At 46.5% G+C, this 15,886-nt stretch overlaps 1 protein-coding gene across 1 annotated transcript in view; it reads left to right on the forward strand.

Annotated features, from left to right (window-relative positions):
• The window catches only part of LOC144098170 (phospholipid-transporting ATPase ABCA1-like), a 109,430-nt gene that overhangs the window by 20,057 nt on the left and 73,487 nt on the right, over nt 1-15,886 (forward strand). Inside the window, exon 4 of the mRNA XM_077630690.1 lies at nt 12,473-12,667. Coding sequence (XP_077486816.1) covers nt 12,473-12,667 — 195 coding nt within the window. The remainder of the gene's footprint in view (nt 1-12,472; nt 12,668-15,886) is intronic.

Raw genomic sequence — 15,886 nt, forward strand, 5'->3', positions numbered from 1 at the left:
CTTGTCGCAGCGTAACAGGCTATTCACTTTATTTCGCTAAGTTTTAATTAAATTTAGTACTTTCTAGTTCTTAGTCTAAACAAGGCGCTAATACGAACTGTGTTTGATACGCATTTCCTTTAAGCACTTCTTTGTCACCCATGGCTTTTTACCTTTGCGCGTACATTTCCGGCTCCTAAATGGAAAGGAAATATTACAGCCAGTTTGAAATTTGGTGCACAAAACAAAAAGGGAGCTTCTTCAGCATCTGTGATGGAACAGAAGTCACGCCAGTCAGTTGCCGATAAGTCTCGTCTAAATTTGTCGAAACTCCGTACATTAATGCAGCGTACATTTATATGAACATTTCGTTGTTTGGTTTGTGTGCAAATATTTATTTGGCATAGAAACATAGGAAGGCGGTCGCTAACCGAAGCATTTCCACGCTGGAGAGAAGGCTGGATTCATGTACATTAGCGATAAAGAAATCAATTGACCTGGATACAACATTCTGAATACATGTAAAGGTAGTAACCACATTTGAAAAACCACTCCAAGCGAGGCGTGTTCACAGATTATTTTGCAATTTAGACTCAATTGCAATATCAAAAACCTAAAGTTAACCTACAGTTATTTTCATTAACCCAGTGTAAATATTTGTCCAAGAAGACAATACAGTTAGAGGCACTTTCACTAGGTGGCCGATGCATAACCAAAAAACAGTGTCACCACTTTTAGTTCTCAGCACTTCGTAATCACCAGAAACACAGAGTGCGACCCAACAAAGTGGAAGTTAACGCTGTTTCTCGCTATTGACATGACACCGCCCCCCTATACGTTGTGTAACCCTGAGGATTGAGAACATCAATATAACATTTGTACCAGATTTAATTAATCATAAAAACATCCGAATCACAACGAAAGGTGGCAAGAAGAACAAGGACTTGGTGATCTTTATTTCACACTGATTGCTCATTAATAATAATAAACGATGTGATTTTGAGTTCTTTAGCATGTATATTGCTAACTTAACATGGCGTGAGATAATCAGTAGCCACCTTTATCTAAAGCGTAGGATCGTGAAAAACAGGTTAGGAGGAATCCAGTTCGTCTTTAACAGATCATTAACATATGTCACCTGGAAGGTATATTAAGTTTCCACATTCCTTGCAGAAATCCTGAAAACCCTTGTTAATGCGCACTTCCAGTCTAGTCGATTTCATTTTTTTTTTTGCAATGGCCATGCCGAGTAGTGTGCTTAGCCGAGGGCACAAGTGCTCGTTTAGAAATACCGGTAAAAGATCTGTGAAGCTAAGCTCGAGCAGAGGTTGAAACACGCTTTCTCCTAGGTTTCTCAACCGCTGCGTTCCGCGGCTTTGATGGGTTGTGACTTAACCAATTATATGATTTGCCTTTAACTTTTCTGGACATCCTATAGTAGATGCGCACATCAGTTTCTTGAATACTTTCACTGGTAGTTGTACATATTTTTTCCCGGAATTCCTGGCAGGTATTCGTGCTCTGGCAATGGAATACCTTTTATCTCAATATTTCTGTTTAATGAACACTGTTCCAGTTGCACTAATTTTGATTCACTTTCGGACTCTTGTTTTTTGACAACGGTGCTCTCAGAGTAGAGCACAACGTTTTCTGTTTGAATTTCAGGATATTTATTCCGAGTTTCTTTCAGACCACTCAAAATTTAATGAAAAGTTTCGCTAAAAAAGTTTGAGCTTTTTTTCGCTTGCCTGTGCTCTTTCCTGAACTCTCTTTCAAGATTTGCACGCATGCTGTGAAGGCCTTTTCTCACATCTTTCAGGAGTTTCAGCTCTTCAGAATCCATCTTGACCTTAACCCACCAAAAAAAAACTATATTTGGCACCATCAGCAGCAACACACAGAGAAGAGGAGTACAATTCAATATCAAACTGACAACCTGCCACACGATGTAACAGACGACGTTTAAAAGTACGTTCTTCATGCTGCTGCAGCTTCCGTGTGCTTTAGCACTTATAGCAAGTTTTGGTGCTGTAGTAACGCTACAGCACCTCAATTTATAGTTTTTCCTAGCTCGTCTAACAACTTCTTAAGTGAAATTTCGCACAGGAGGAGCTCAAAATGCAATCTAAAATGTAACACACGAACCGAAGATGATAATAATTCATCTGCTTTTAATTCTTCGTTATTTAGATCTCTAAGCGGTCATCATCATCATCAGCCTGACTTAGCTCTCTGGAGGTCAAAGGCCGTCACCATATCTCTACAATTAACCCTGTCCTGTTATATCTATCATTTTCCTTTCCATAGCTCGCTCCATTCTCCTTAAGTTGACTCTTTTCGTTATCCTTTATCGGCATAGTACCTAACATGTGGTGTCGCCTCCCGCCATGTCCCACAGCTTCCTTAACGGTGTTTTCTGCTGCCAAGCATCAAATAATACATGCTAAGAAAACACCCCCAGAAAAATGGTAATTTCATTTTCTTGCTGTCAGATTTTGTAGAAGGAAAAGATCAAAAATTTATTCCATCCTGGATTATACAAAATTCGCTCTGTCGCGTTTAGTAAATCAACGCGTATTTTTTCACAGAACCGGTGAAAATTAATACTTTTAAATGCGCTTTTATCTATTCTCATAAAATTTCCGCTATTTGCCCTAGGTGCAGCTACTTTTACCAAGTGCCAGATAAAGATTTTTAAGTATAAATACAACACATTTGCAGTGGAAGTAAATGCGCAGAAACAAATGGAACACATTTTACATAATCTGGCAGTATCCATCCAGATGTCAAACATGTGCAGTCACTCTGCAGGGGCTCTAGAGTTTATAGATAGCAAATGTATTATCAGCGTATGTCCGGTGGATGTTAGCAAACAGCGGTTGGAAGGTAGGTGGGCCAAAAGAACAGGGCGATGCCGAGTCCTTAAGCAGAGTCCTTCGTACGGACACAAGTTCTTGGTTAGAAACTGTTCATACTAAAATGTGAATATATATATATATATATATATATATATATATATATATATATATATATATATATATATATATATATATATATATATATATATGTGTGTGTGTGTGTGTGTGTGTGTGTGTGTGTGTGTGTGTGTGTGTGTGTGTGTGTGTGTGTGTGTGTGTGTGTGTGTGTAAATAATGGCAAATTTATTGATAATATCGTTATATTTGATACATTTTTGCAGAAATTAAAAAAGAAAATATTGAATCCTCCAGCTACAGTTCCACCGGTCATGCTCCATCATCAGCGAGAGGCACCCCCATTTCCAAGCCCAACCCCACGAACACGCCGAAGATTGGCTGGACCAATTCGAGCGGGTGGCCATATACAATGGCTGGGGCGCTGACTGCAAGATGAGTCATGTTTATTTCGCCCTCGAAGACTACGCGAGGGCCTGGTTTATAAACAATGAATCTGACCTTCGAACGTGGGATTCGTTAAAAACCGAGTTCCTCCAAGTCTTCAAGGACAGCACATTACGCAAGGAGAAGGTTGACCTGCAGGCCCGACATCAAATCCCCAACGAGAGTGTGATGGTGTATGTCGAAGAAATTAAGACTCTTCCGACGTGCGGACCTAAGTATATCGGAGGAGACGAGAGTGCGTTTCCTGATGAAAGGGGTTAAGGAGCAGCTGTTCGCCAGCCTGGTTCGAAGTCCTCCACTGACTGTAACTGACTTCGTAAAGGAGGCGAGCTCCATCGAGAAGTCTCTTGACATGAGGGCCCGACAGTACGACCGCACAACAGCATCGATGCACACGGCCACTGAGGAGTGAGCCACGATGGATTCTGCGAAATCTGTATGTGAGATTATTCGATCCATCATGCAAGAAGAACTCTCCAACCTTTTTTCGAAAAAGGTTCAGCCTCAGATTTCCACACTTGCTGGCGTTGTTCGTGAAGAAGTGCAACAAGCGTCTAGTACGAGCAGATCACTACCTCTGCAAGGACCTGCAAAGCCGCAGCACCCTAATCTCAGCTGCGCCGCCATCGCACGTCGTTTCATTTTCTCCCAGCCTAACCCACATTACGACACGCCTGCCTCTGCCACTACACGAAGTCAACCTCTCCAGCCGAATTCTCCACAACGCCTGGTACGCCGCAGAACGGATATCTGGAGAGCGCCAGACAATCAGCCGTTGTGCTACCACTGCGGTGAGGCCGGACATGTTTGGCGCCGCTGCCCATACAAGGAGATGGACCTTCAAGGATTCCCCGTCGACTGTCCCGTCCGACGTGTGGAGAACGACCGCAGGAAATCGCGAATTACATCACGCAAGTGGACTCAGCATAGGGTCGCTTCTCTCGATCACCATCTCCGCGTCGCTACAGTTCCCCAGGACGTGACCAGCCTCAGAGTCCCGTAGGGGAATCGAGATGCAGCAGCCTCTGGAGGTGCGGCTGCTCAACCACTAAATGTGGGAGATGCTTATCGCCGCAAGACAGCTCGCACACAACGCAGAATTCTGTAGCCGTACCGACGACTCATCAGCCAAAGTGCCTCTAAACAAGCTGATGTCCTGACATACCCCTCCGTGGTCAAAACACCTTTCCTCGATGCAGAACTCCTTCGACGCACCGCAGCCGATACCGAATGCGTTGACATCCCGAAAGTAAAAAGTAAAACGCTAGCAACTGCCGAGTCAGAGATTTCGGTTGACGGCGCCAGCATCCACCAACGCTGTTACATCGCAGATGTAGCTGAGTGGACAGTCCGCTGCGGCACTAAAAAAAGGTCAAAAGCGCTTAGGACGGCCCAAAGATGTGTACTGTGGGCTGACATATGATGACACTAACGGGAACGTGCATGTCACGGGTAACCGTGCTAGGCCAAACATTCCTGGCAACGTTCGTCGTGTAAGCGGAGTGCTCCCGGGATGCCATACTCGGCTTGAACTTTGACTGAAAACGGTGCCGTGATTGATCTGCAGTCGCAGTCCTTCAAGTTTTCGACCGAGAAGGCCATATCCGTCGATAGTGTCCTCCCAGCAGCACTGCACATTCTAGACGAACATGTGACCATGCCTCCACGTTCCAGTGTAATGGTAACCGTCGGTTCAAAGCGCATACGGCAAATTGAGAGTGCCGTGGAAAGCAAGCAGATCTTGCTTCTAGACAGAGGGCTTTCTCTCGCCAGGTCGGTTGTCTTCCTCGAAGATAGCAAGATAAACGTCCTTATCACAAATTTCAGCAACGAACAGCAACATCTTAACCAGGGAACGTCTTTGGCGTATATTGTCGATCTTAATGAAACTAGGTCTATGCACAGTTTAACAACTGCTTCAACAACAAAGCCTGATGGACTTTCTGGTCTTCAGTACGACATAAACCCAACCCTGCTACTCGAGCAGCGCGACAAACTGCGGGAACTGCTCGATCGCTACCGTGGTGCCTTCGCGCCGTCGCCACGCATCAGGCGGACGCATCTTGCGAAACATCGCATTATTACAGGTGAAAACGTCCCACCACTCCGGCAGTCATCTTATCGAGTCTCCATTAAGGAACGTGAGGCTATCAGCACACAACTGAAAGAAATGCTCGCGAACGACGTTATTCGACATTCTAGGAGCCCATGGGCGGCACCAGTCGTGCTTGTGAAGACGGACGGCACCTTAGGATACTGTGTTGACTACCGTCGGTTAAACAACATCACTAAAAAGGATGCGTACCTGATACCCAGAATTGACGAAGACTTGGATCGCTTGTGCAACGCTACATATTTCTGCTCCATGAACCTGAAGTCTGAATATTGGCAAATTGAGGTGGATGAGCGGGACTGCGAAAAACGGCATTCATCACTCCAGACGGCCTGTACGAGTTCCAGGTGATGCCTTTTTTCAGCACCCGCGACATTCCAAACACTCATGGATACTGTTCCTGCGGATTTGAAGGGGCAAACTTGTCTGGTCTACCTGGACGACGTCATCGTCTTTGCCCCGTCTTTCCAGCAGCACCTGCCTCGCCTCGATGAGGTATTGCAGGCCATAACCTCATCAAGCCTTGCTCTAAGAGTCGAAAAATGCCATTTTGCGCATGAAGAGTCAAAGTTCTTAGGCAACGTAGTGAACCAAGAAAGAGTCCTTCCGGGCAGTGAGAAAACATCCGTCATTGCCAATTTTCCGCCGCCGCGTGATTAGATGGAAGTTTGTCGATTCCTCGGACTGTGCGCGTTTCACCGCCGCTTCTTGGAGAATTTCTCTAAATTTGCCTCACCCCTTACTGATCTGGCAAAGACCCATGTGCAGTTCAACTGGGAACCACCGCAGCAGAAGGCGTTTCAGGAGCTTCAACGCCGCTGCAATCATACCCCGTGCTTGCGCACCTTGAAGAACTTGCAGACAAAAGTGTCCACACCGATGTGAGCAACATTGGTTTGGGCGCTGTCCTAGTTGAAATTCAGCGGGACCAACCACGTGTCATTGCCTCTGCCTGCCGCGCACTATCGAAGACAGAAGCAAACTACTCTGCCTCTGAAAAAGAATGCCTCGCCATCGTGTCGGCAGTTTAGAAGTTCAGGCCATACTTTTATGGCCGCTCTTTCAAAATAGTGACCGAGCATCACGCACTATGCTGGCTGACAAACCTCAAGGATCCCTCCGGGCGCCTCTCACGATGAATCCTTCAACTCCAAGAGTTCGATATCACAGTCATTTACAAATCCGGTCACAAACACGCAGACGCCGACTGCTTATCTCGTGCTCCCATGCAAGCAGCGCCGGACGACGCTGCTGACGACGATGAAGTCTTCTTGAATGCAATACATACCGACAATTTCGCCGAGCATCAACGCGCCGACCCCGACCTCTGCGACGTCATTCGTCATCTCGAAGGTATCAGCAGAGAAGTTCCTAAAGCTTTCAGTCGCGCTTTGTCGCCTCTCTGCATACGAAATGGTCTTCACTTCGAGAAGAATTTCACTGCCAACAGTAGGCAATACTTGCTGGTCGCCCCTGTGAACCTAGGCGATGAAATTCTTCACGCTTGCCATGACGAACCAGCTTCCCGCCATCTTGATGTTGCTAGAAAACAACCCAGAATTCAAGACAAGTACTACTGCACTCACCTGGGTCCTAACGTTGCGCATTACGTGCGCACTAGCCGGGATTGCCAGTGCCGTAAGGTTCCGCCCCTGAAGCCAGCAGGATTCATCAAGCCCATTTAGCCGCCTTCGCGAGCGTTTCAGTAAGTCAGCATAGGCTTTCCATGACCCTTTCCTACATCAAGCTCCAGAAAAAGGTGTATAATAGTAGCCACTAATTATTTCTCACGTTATGTGGAGACAGAATCTCTTCAAAGTAGCACCGCCATTGAAGAAGCCCAGTTCGTTGTTCGTCAAATCGTCTTACGTCATGCTGCTCCACAAGTTTCGATTACGGACAGAAGGCCTGCCTTTTTCTCTGCGCTCCTGCACCATATTCTAATTTTCAGTCACACCAGTCACCGTATGGCGACTTGCTTATCATCCCCAAACTAGCGACCTGACGAAACATCTAAACAAGACGCTTGCAGACATGCTTTCAGTGGATGTGGATGTGGAACATAAAACCTGGGACGACGTCCTACCCTACGTCACGTTCGCGTACAATACACTCATATGGAAACAATCAGCATGACACCGTTTGGCTTAGTTTATGGACGTCGAAACAATCAGTATGACACCGTTTGGCCTATTTTATGGACGTCGGGTCACGACAACACTCAATGTCATGTTGCTTCATGACGACGATCACCCAAATGACGACATTGCGTCCTTCTTACAATGCACCGCTTAACGCCAAGATAACACTATAATACAGAGGTTGGTGGCACGTACCACCTCCTCGTTTCAGAGGGAACGTTCCATCCATCCAACGACCCAGCCGCCCACTTTACCATCCATCCACTGTCCGTCCATCCTGTTTTAACTTTTCCGTTGACAGAAGAGATCCACGCAGCACGCATGCAAAAAGGGTAAAAAGAAGTGACGGTAGGCACTTTTTAATTACCTTAAGCCATGACAGCACGTGACTCGAGATCGGTACCTTTAAATTATGAACATTTGAGGTGAAATCTTAACAACCGTATTAGTGCGGAAGAACTCATACGTTCGCCAACACCGAACAAGTATCTTGTCACCGAACGTTTGTTCAGCGTATGTACAAGGGGGGTCAAAAGTTCTCAGGTCGCTCCGGCTGTACGCTGAGAGGCTGTGACTCCCTCTCTCTTCCTGCAAAGCTGCTAAAAAGTTAGTGGAGGGTGCGCCTTCATGGTTCGACACAGCGTGTGGCTAAGCAGACGACAGTTTGCTGGGAAATGACGCATAATGCTGGCAGGCATATAGAGTGCGTGGTGTGCTTTTTCGCATTTCCCTACGCATTCATCCACAGCCACTTAAACTACGGTATCTCATCTTGGGGTAACGCCTACAATACTAATCTCTGGCCTTTATTAAAACTGCAAAAGCAAGCGATGCGCATCATAACCTATACCTCTCAAATGCCAGTCTCACGCATTTTGTTCATAGATTTAAACGTTTTACCTATATCGGCTCTTTATTTTTAGAACATTGGAATCCAATTATTTCAGGTTCTTCATCATCAGTTCCCGCTGAGTATATTTTCTCCCGGCACGATCATAAGCAACATCGTCACACGTTTTGCGCTGCGTAATAACTTTTTACTACCTATTGTCATACCTAACTACGCGGAACAGTGCCTTCATTTTTCATCCATATCATTTTGGAATTCTTTTGAACTTAGACATCAAACAAACTAATAACCTTTCTTTGTTCAAGGTCAAATTAAAACTTTTGCTTGTTAATGTGATTTTTTCTTTTTTTTTGTTATTGATCCTATGTATCGCGCAATCTGTGAGTGTTTTATTGCACATACTCCGGCATTATATTGTTTTTATTTAAGCATTTCGGTAACTCATAAAGCACTACGCATCTATCTATTTATTCTCTGCGTCGCCAAATATTTTGTTGTGTACATCCTATTTTGTTGTGTACATCCTATTTTGTTGCTTATTGAAATCTGTTGTTACAACAGGCCCCAACCTCGTGGGACCTCTCGCTGTACACGCTTTTAACTTTGTTTGGATTCCATAATAAACTTTAAACTTCAACTTCAATTTCTTGCTTCCTAGCGCTCAATATGGTCCGTTTGCGTTAACATGAGCTGTTTCGCGTCTGAGTCATCTGCTTGACTTCTCACACGCCCTATTGTTATACCTTTGCTTAATTTTCTGAAAATTCGCTACGTCTGGAAGTGGTGAGAGCCAGGAGTCCGGAATGATTGCTTATGTTGCAGCCATGCTGGCCATGTCAGCCATGTCAGCCCCGTAACGAAAACTAGTAAGTTTGAAATATATTGCGGGATATCCATGATATATTTTGAGCATAAATTTTTATTTATGAATGCACTAAAAATATGCCGGAAATCGGTTCCTGAATTGTTATGCTTGGTATTCGAAATACATTCTTAAGATTTCCAAAAATACGTCACTTAAATGCATGCTTCGAGCACGCTTCCAATACGTGAAAAACAATGCATGCGATTTTAGTATCTGCTCATTGTATTAAGTTTAGTTTGGTAAATATCAAATTAATTCGTCTGAAGTATTCATAAATTTTAACAAACGGGCAGTCCGATTAAACATAATTGAAGCACACTTTTAGCTACCATACAACAATCCAGTGAATAATAATTGGTTTTTGGTGGAAAGGAAATGGCGCAGTATCTGTCTCATATATCGTTGGACACCTGAACCGCGCCGTAAGGGAAGGGATAAAGGAGGGAGCGAAAGAAGAGGGAACAAATAGGTCCGTAGTGGAGGGCTCCGGAATAATTTCGACCACCTGGGGATCTTTAACGTGCACTGACATCGCACAGCACACGGGCGCCTTAGCGTTTTTCCTCCATAAAAACGCACCCGCCGCGGTCGGGTTCGAACCCGGGAACTCCGGATCAGTAGTCGAGCGCCCTAACCACTGAGCCACCGCGGCGGCGCACAATCCAGTGCTCGAAATCGCGTTTCGGGAAGTGCCCTTTGCACATTGGCAATGTATTGAAATTGTACTTTCGCAAATACGACATTAATTTGCTCCATGTCATGAACGCAGCGTGACATGTTTGAACGCCGAGAGTTTAGCACCGCGAGCGCAACACCAACCGCAAATACAGTCAAGCCGAGACAGGGAGTCACAGCCCACAAATTATTTCCCCTCCTCCAATGAAGAATCAATGTGGACGTCACACGACAAGCGCGGAAAGAAAAACGAGAGAACAGTTGCAAGCACATCGTGATGAGCAAAACCGCTAAACACGACGGGACTGAGGCAAGCGACAACACTGGGCGGTTGTTGTCGCCTGGTTGTCGCCTGCCTCCTGTGTTGTGCCGGCCTGTGTTGCCTCCTGCCTCCGTCCTGTTTTGCGGTTTTGCTACTCACGATGTCCTACCAACTGGCCTACAACCAAGTCCTTTTCAGTTGGAAGAACATCGCGCATAATCTCAGCATTTTAAGCGGCCATATTATGGCTGGTATGAAGCTAATACCGTTTTGGCGCTTGTTCCCTGACATTATGGCACATTAGTTTTCTTCTCCGTCTCGAGAGCACAGAAGGACTCGCGTAAGCGCCTAAATCGTAGCTTTAATATATCGAACAAGAGTGTACAATAGACTTAGCGAAAGCGTCTACAACACATGCCAGCTGCTCCAGCACAACAGCTACTTCGCCACGTTACGCGTGCGGAAGCTTCGAATTCACTCATTAGCACACAGCATAGGACAGAGCACTGCAACATTGGAGCGAACACGAGTTCTTCCAGAACAAAAGCAAGCATTCCGGACTCTAACCAGGTTCATATTTGGTTAATTTGTTGGGATTAAAACTAAAATTCAGGAAAACCGCACTCCAGAAGTCAAGCAGATGGCTCAAGGGGCTGCTGCAGTGCTCATGTGAAGGTAAGCGCACGGCATCGTACGCCAGAAAGCCGAAAAGCACAGAGAAGCACATGGAGTCTGATTAAACATGTCCTCCAGCACGGTGCGTTACTTTCTGACTGTATGCAGTTTTCCGTAAAGTAACGCACCATGCAGGCGGTGACGCAGCGCTCTGCTGCGCCACGCTTTCCAGAGCGTAATTCGAAGAGCGAAAAAGGAAGGCGCACGCCGCACTAGCTTTTTCCCATCTTTGCTATCATGGAATGCAAGAAGGAGAGAGGGTCTCACGCCCTCTAAGCCCCCGCCCTCGAAGCCGGCGCGCTCCAGCGATGACAGCGCCGCGACAGCGGACAGCAATCGCTCCTGACTCGGTCGTAGCGGCCTCAGATCTTTTGACCACCCCCGTACGTACGATATTGTTCCGTTGCCTATCAATGCGAGTTACTACTCGAGCCTACACGAGTTACTCGTGCTTGCTTGAGTATGTTCGGAGGAGCGTCGCCCCAGCTGCGCGGGAGGTTGCTCGAGAAGAGCAACATGGGTCGCACGATCCCTACCTGTGGCTGTGGTAGTAACAGCCACCTGCCAGTGCAGTGGAGCATCTCTTAACCGCTGCGCCACTGCGCTGGTAGTTGTACGAGGACTCGCCGCCATCGGTTTATGTTGAGTATAGAATGAATACTCCATGTACAGCCATTAATCCACTAAAGGTATCTCGTCATACCGTTAAGGCGGAGCTTAAGTCCCCCCTCCAGGGCACCGGATGTTCCGGCACCTCTGTTGTGCACTTTCGAAACAACCACTTTTGCATTCCTGACTTTCCATGTCACGAATCCCGAGCTTTAAAAATCTTTTTTTTTTGCAGCGTTTCTCACAATTTCTTTTTGCTGGTGGAAACCTTTTAGGCACCCGCCACGAACACATGCCGAGAAATTCCCAACTGCAGCTACTGCTTCCAATATTTTGTGTGGAGCCATAAAATCGTGACGTAAACCAGTGCTCTGGATTACCTCTGCTTTCCTACGAATTAAGTGGACACGCTGCATTGGATTTATAACCGCGTCTGGCACATTTCTATATAGTCTTCACCACCGGTCCTAGTGAGGTTGTGTTCTCATGGCCGTCATTTTTTTCGTGCCGATGCAATGTTAATCATACGGTTGCTGTTTCGATATTTTACAGTGCCTGGTCTGTAGGTCAGAGGAGCTACTTGCTCACACTATTGCTAGGAATTGGGGACAAGCACTCAAAAATCACCCCCCCCACATCGTCCTTGAAGAATGAAGGAAAATGACCGACTGGCTGCCATTGAAACGCTGCAGGCCGGTACCCTTGGCCGCACCGGTTGTTTGCTGTCCCGATTCCTGGTTAGGGGGCCAAGTCTCTACTTTTACGCTACCAAAACTTAAGGTCCCGTTACACGGCGTAACGAATGAGAGCAGTGCATCTCGCTTAGAAAGCTGTGTTTAGGTGTTTTTAAAAACTCCTTGTACCGCAAGATTTTTGTTCCCGCAGCTACTATTGTCTCGCTAATCTTACGGACAATGTCACAGCCTCCGTGGGCCTCGTCACCACCTCGTTCGTGGTGTTCGCCTCCATGATCATCCCGTTCGGTCTGGCGGCGTCCGTGCCCTCCGAGGTGAAGCCGGGCGGCATTCAGGAGAAGGTCATCACCCTCTGCCTGCTGCTGCCCAACGTGGCCTTAAGCTACTTCCTCGTCAACGTCGCAGACCTTGGCTACGGCGCTGGTGAGCGAATGTAGTTGAACTAATTCTGGTGCAACGAAAATGGAGGTCCGCAAGATCGCATCTCGACTTGTATCTCTCGATTAGTCACGCTTACATTATTAATCTAACGCTACCTCTAGGTTATTTACTCGGTTGGAAGGGATTGACACATTTGTGATATTTTCATGCCTTGAATCACTTTAATGTCAGTCCCCGCAGGGGCGTCTGCAACATGGTGATGTTGGTGAGTTGCAACACCACGAGTTCCTGAGCATCCACAAGGACATCCCTGCAGGGGGATGATAGAGAACAGTGCATCACCACGAACCCGAGCACCCGCGTTAGCGGCGCGTAGCTGAGCCGTGCCCGTAGAAAAGAGGTCCTGATGGTTGAGCCGATGCCGAGCGTTTGGACCTTTAAGGCCCCCTCGGCGGAGGAAACACACCACTTTGACCCCAGCTTCCTCTAGGCGCCACCTCCGGCCTGACCCGACCGGGGGAAATCGCAAGTCGCCTATTCCTGTCCTCCCCGTCATCTTTCACTTTCCTATCTTCTTTCCCACAACTTTCTGATCTCTTCCCCCTTCTTTGTGTTTCCTTGTTACCTGGCGGCGAGGACTAACCTTCTGTGGCCAACTACTCTGAGTTCCGTAATATTTCCTTATTACGCTGGCGTGGGCAGGGATAGCTTTCAAGTTCCTGTCTCGTACCTTCGTTGGGCTGCGTGGTGGACGGCTGGTACCGTGGCCAAACATAAAATCATATGCTATGGCTCCACCTTCTACGCATAATGATCACACCCTGAAAAGGGCACGGATCGATGATATCACTGCCCACTGCTTCAGGAAAACGATAGAATCATTTCCGAAATATCCTGTACATCATAGTGAGGGAACATAAAAACTTCAAGAACTATGATATCATTTCTAGTCTCAAAATGTCTAACGGATGCTTTCGGTCCACGTTAAAAACTGTCAAAAATGGCCAGTCGTGACCTATTACTAGAACTAAAAAACATCGTTCAATAATGCAAACTTTGCAACCTAATGTCTATTGCGGACATCACTGTGTCAATCACTGCACACTTATCCCTGAACACAGTCCGTGGTGTGATTTCTGAAGCAGATTTCATCCACTTCATTCGGGAAGCAGACGCTGGAAAGTCCCATGAAGCAAAATGTCATAATTGTATACGCCGTATAAAAAGAAGGAAGGACGACAAAGAAATCCCAACATAACATATAGTACTGACATTCAACTCAAGCGCACTCCTGGAGTCCTTAGAAGCACGGTAATTGAAAATAAATGTCGGTCATTACATACAGAGTCCACGAATGTCTTTCAATTGCCAAAGCTATGGTCATGGGTCGCAAAGCTGCCCTGGCCTCAAAACTTGCGCTAAATAAGCCTCAGAAGGGCTTGCTTCCAAAAGCTGTGAAGGAGCAGCACTTCACTGCGCAAACAGTTAAGGTGATCACCCCGCCTATTCAAGGTCATGATCATCGCCGCGTTGGCTCAGTGGCTATGGCGCTCGGCTACTGACCCGAAAGACGCGGGTTCAACCCCTGCCGCGGCGGTCGAATTGCCATGGAGGGGAAATTCTAGAGGCCTGTGTACTGTGCGATGTTCGTGCACGTTAAAGAACCCCAGGTGGTCGAAATTTCCACAGCCCTCCACTACGGCATTCCTCACAGCATCAGTCGCTTTGGGACGTTAAACCCCCATAAACCAAACCAAAGCAAGGTCATATCTCTCATCGAACAACAAGAAGGAGATGATAAAGATTAAGACAAAACATAATGTTGACTTTAAGTAAGCGCGACAAATCTCCCATACAAAAGAATACTATAAACTTTTTCGCAAAAACAAACTTCGATGACGTGGTGCGCAAGACGGTGCGCTACAAAGCACTGCGGCACCTGTTCAGGCCCCTTTCATCATGCCTACGGCAGTGCCATCCACTCCCCAGTATGGGCCAGCGAAGGCTGCTCTGCCATCTCCAAAGCAGGGAGCACCGGCCCATGGGGCAGCGCTCCGTGGGACTTCCTCCTCCCGGGGAAGGCCTGAAAATAACACAACCGCGGCTTCTTCGCGGTCCTCCATCCCCTCTGATTAGATGATGGATGTAACTTCCACTCCGCGTGCTTCGCAGCGGCTGAACAGCTCTGTGGAGCGAAGAAAAGACAGAGCCCTGATGAGGGGCCCAGAAAAAAAGTAAATCTCTACCCTTCGATTCCCACCTAAAAACACAAACATGGGTTTTGCATACTGTATAACTGTAGAAGACTGTTGAGAAATTGAAATGACCTTACTCATATTTTAGGATCAATGTCGCCCATAGGTTTACCTCATAGTTTCAAACGCGATCGCGAGGATGGGAATACGCTCTAAATGTGTCGCAATTGTCACTCAAAGCAGCGTCCCTGCTCAAGAAATGAAACTTATTAGAAAACTTGAGGCGGTTGCGGGCAGTATCGTTAGCTGCAGAACAATAATAGTGTGTTCTATTTGCGTTCCTCCACATCTTGGATTAATCGTTCCAGACCTAGAAGGTCTGATTGATATACTACCGGTGAGATATCTGGTAGTTGGCAATTTTAACCCTCATTCCCCGTTTTGGGGAAGCGAACGCTGTGACTCTAGGGGCCAAATAATCGAAGATTTTAACCACTCAAATAATGTATCTTTTCGTTGCAGGAAAAGCCACATATTGTTGCCCAAGCTCTGGAAAAAGCTTCCTCGATCTAGCTTTCGCATCGCCATCTATTTTTAACGGTTTTAAATGTGATGTTTTAAATGACCTCCTACGAAGTGGTCTCCTAGCTGCTGTCATCAGTCCATCATCGTCTACTCCAATAATCCCCACAAGACGGCGGCGCTGGAAACTTCACCTCGCCGACTGGTTATTTTTTTAGAACAAATGCCACTCTGGAAATGGAATTTTGTAAAAGACCTCGCCATAAACAATTTGCCTAATATAATATGCATAATAACATGCATAATCTCGGCCGCAACACTAGCCATCCCACAAAGTACAGGACTCGCGCACAAGAAACACAAAGTGTGGTGGACACAGGAAAACAAATTAGCAAAAAAAACAGCAAAACGAATCCTGGGGCGCGCTCTGTCGGTATCCCACTCCAGAGAACTTGTTTACCTTTAAGAGGGCCAAGACTAGAGTGCGGTAAACTCAAAGAAGCGCAGAGGAAACCTCTTGGCAGAAGTATGTGTTCTCAATAAA

This window comes from Amblyomma americanum, chromosome 7, assembly GCF_052857255.1.
Source record: "Amblyomma americanum isolate KBUSLIRL-KWMA chromosome 7, ASM5285725v1, whole genome shotgun sequence".
NCBI classification, from domain to species: domain Eukaryota; kingdom Metazoa; phylum Arthropoda; class Arachnida; order Ixodida; family Ixodidae; genus Amblyomma; species Amblyomma americanum.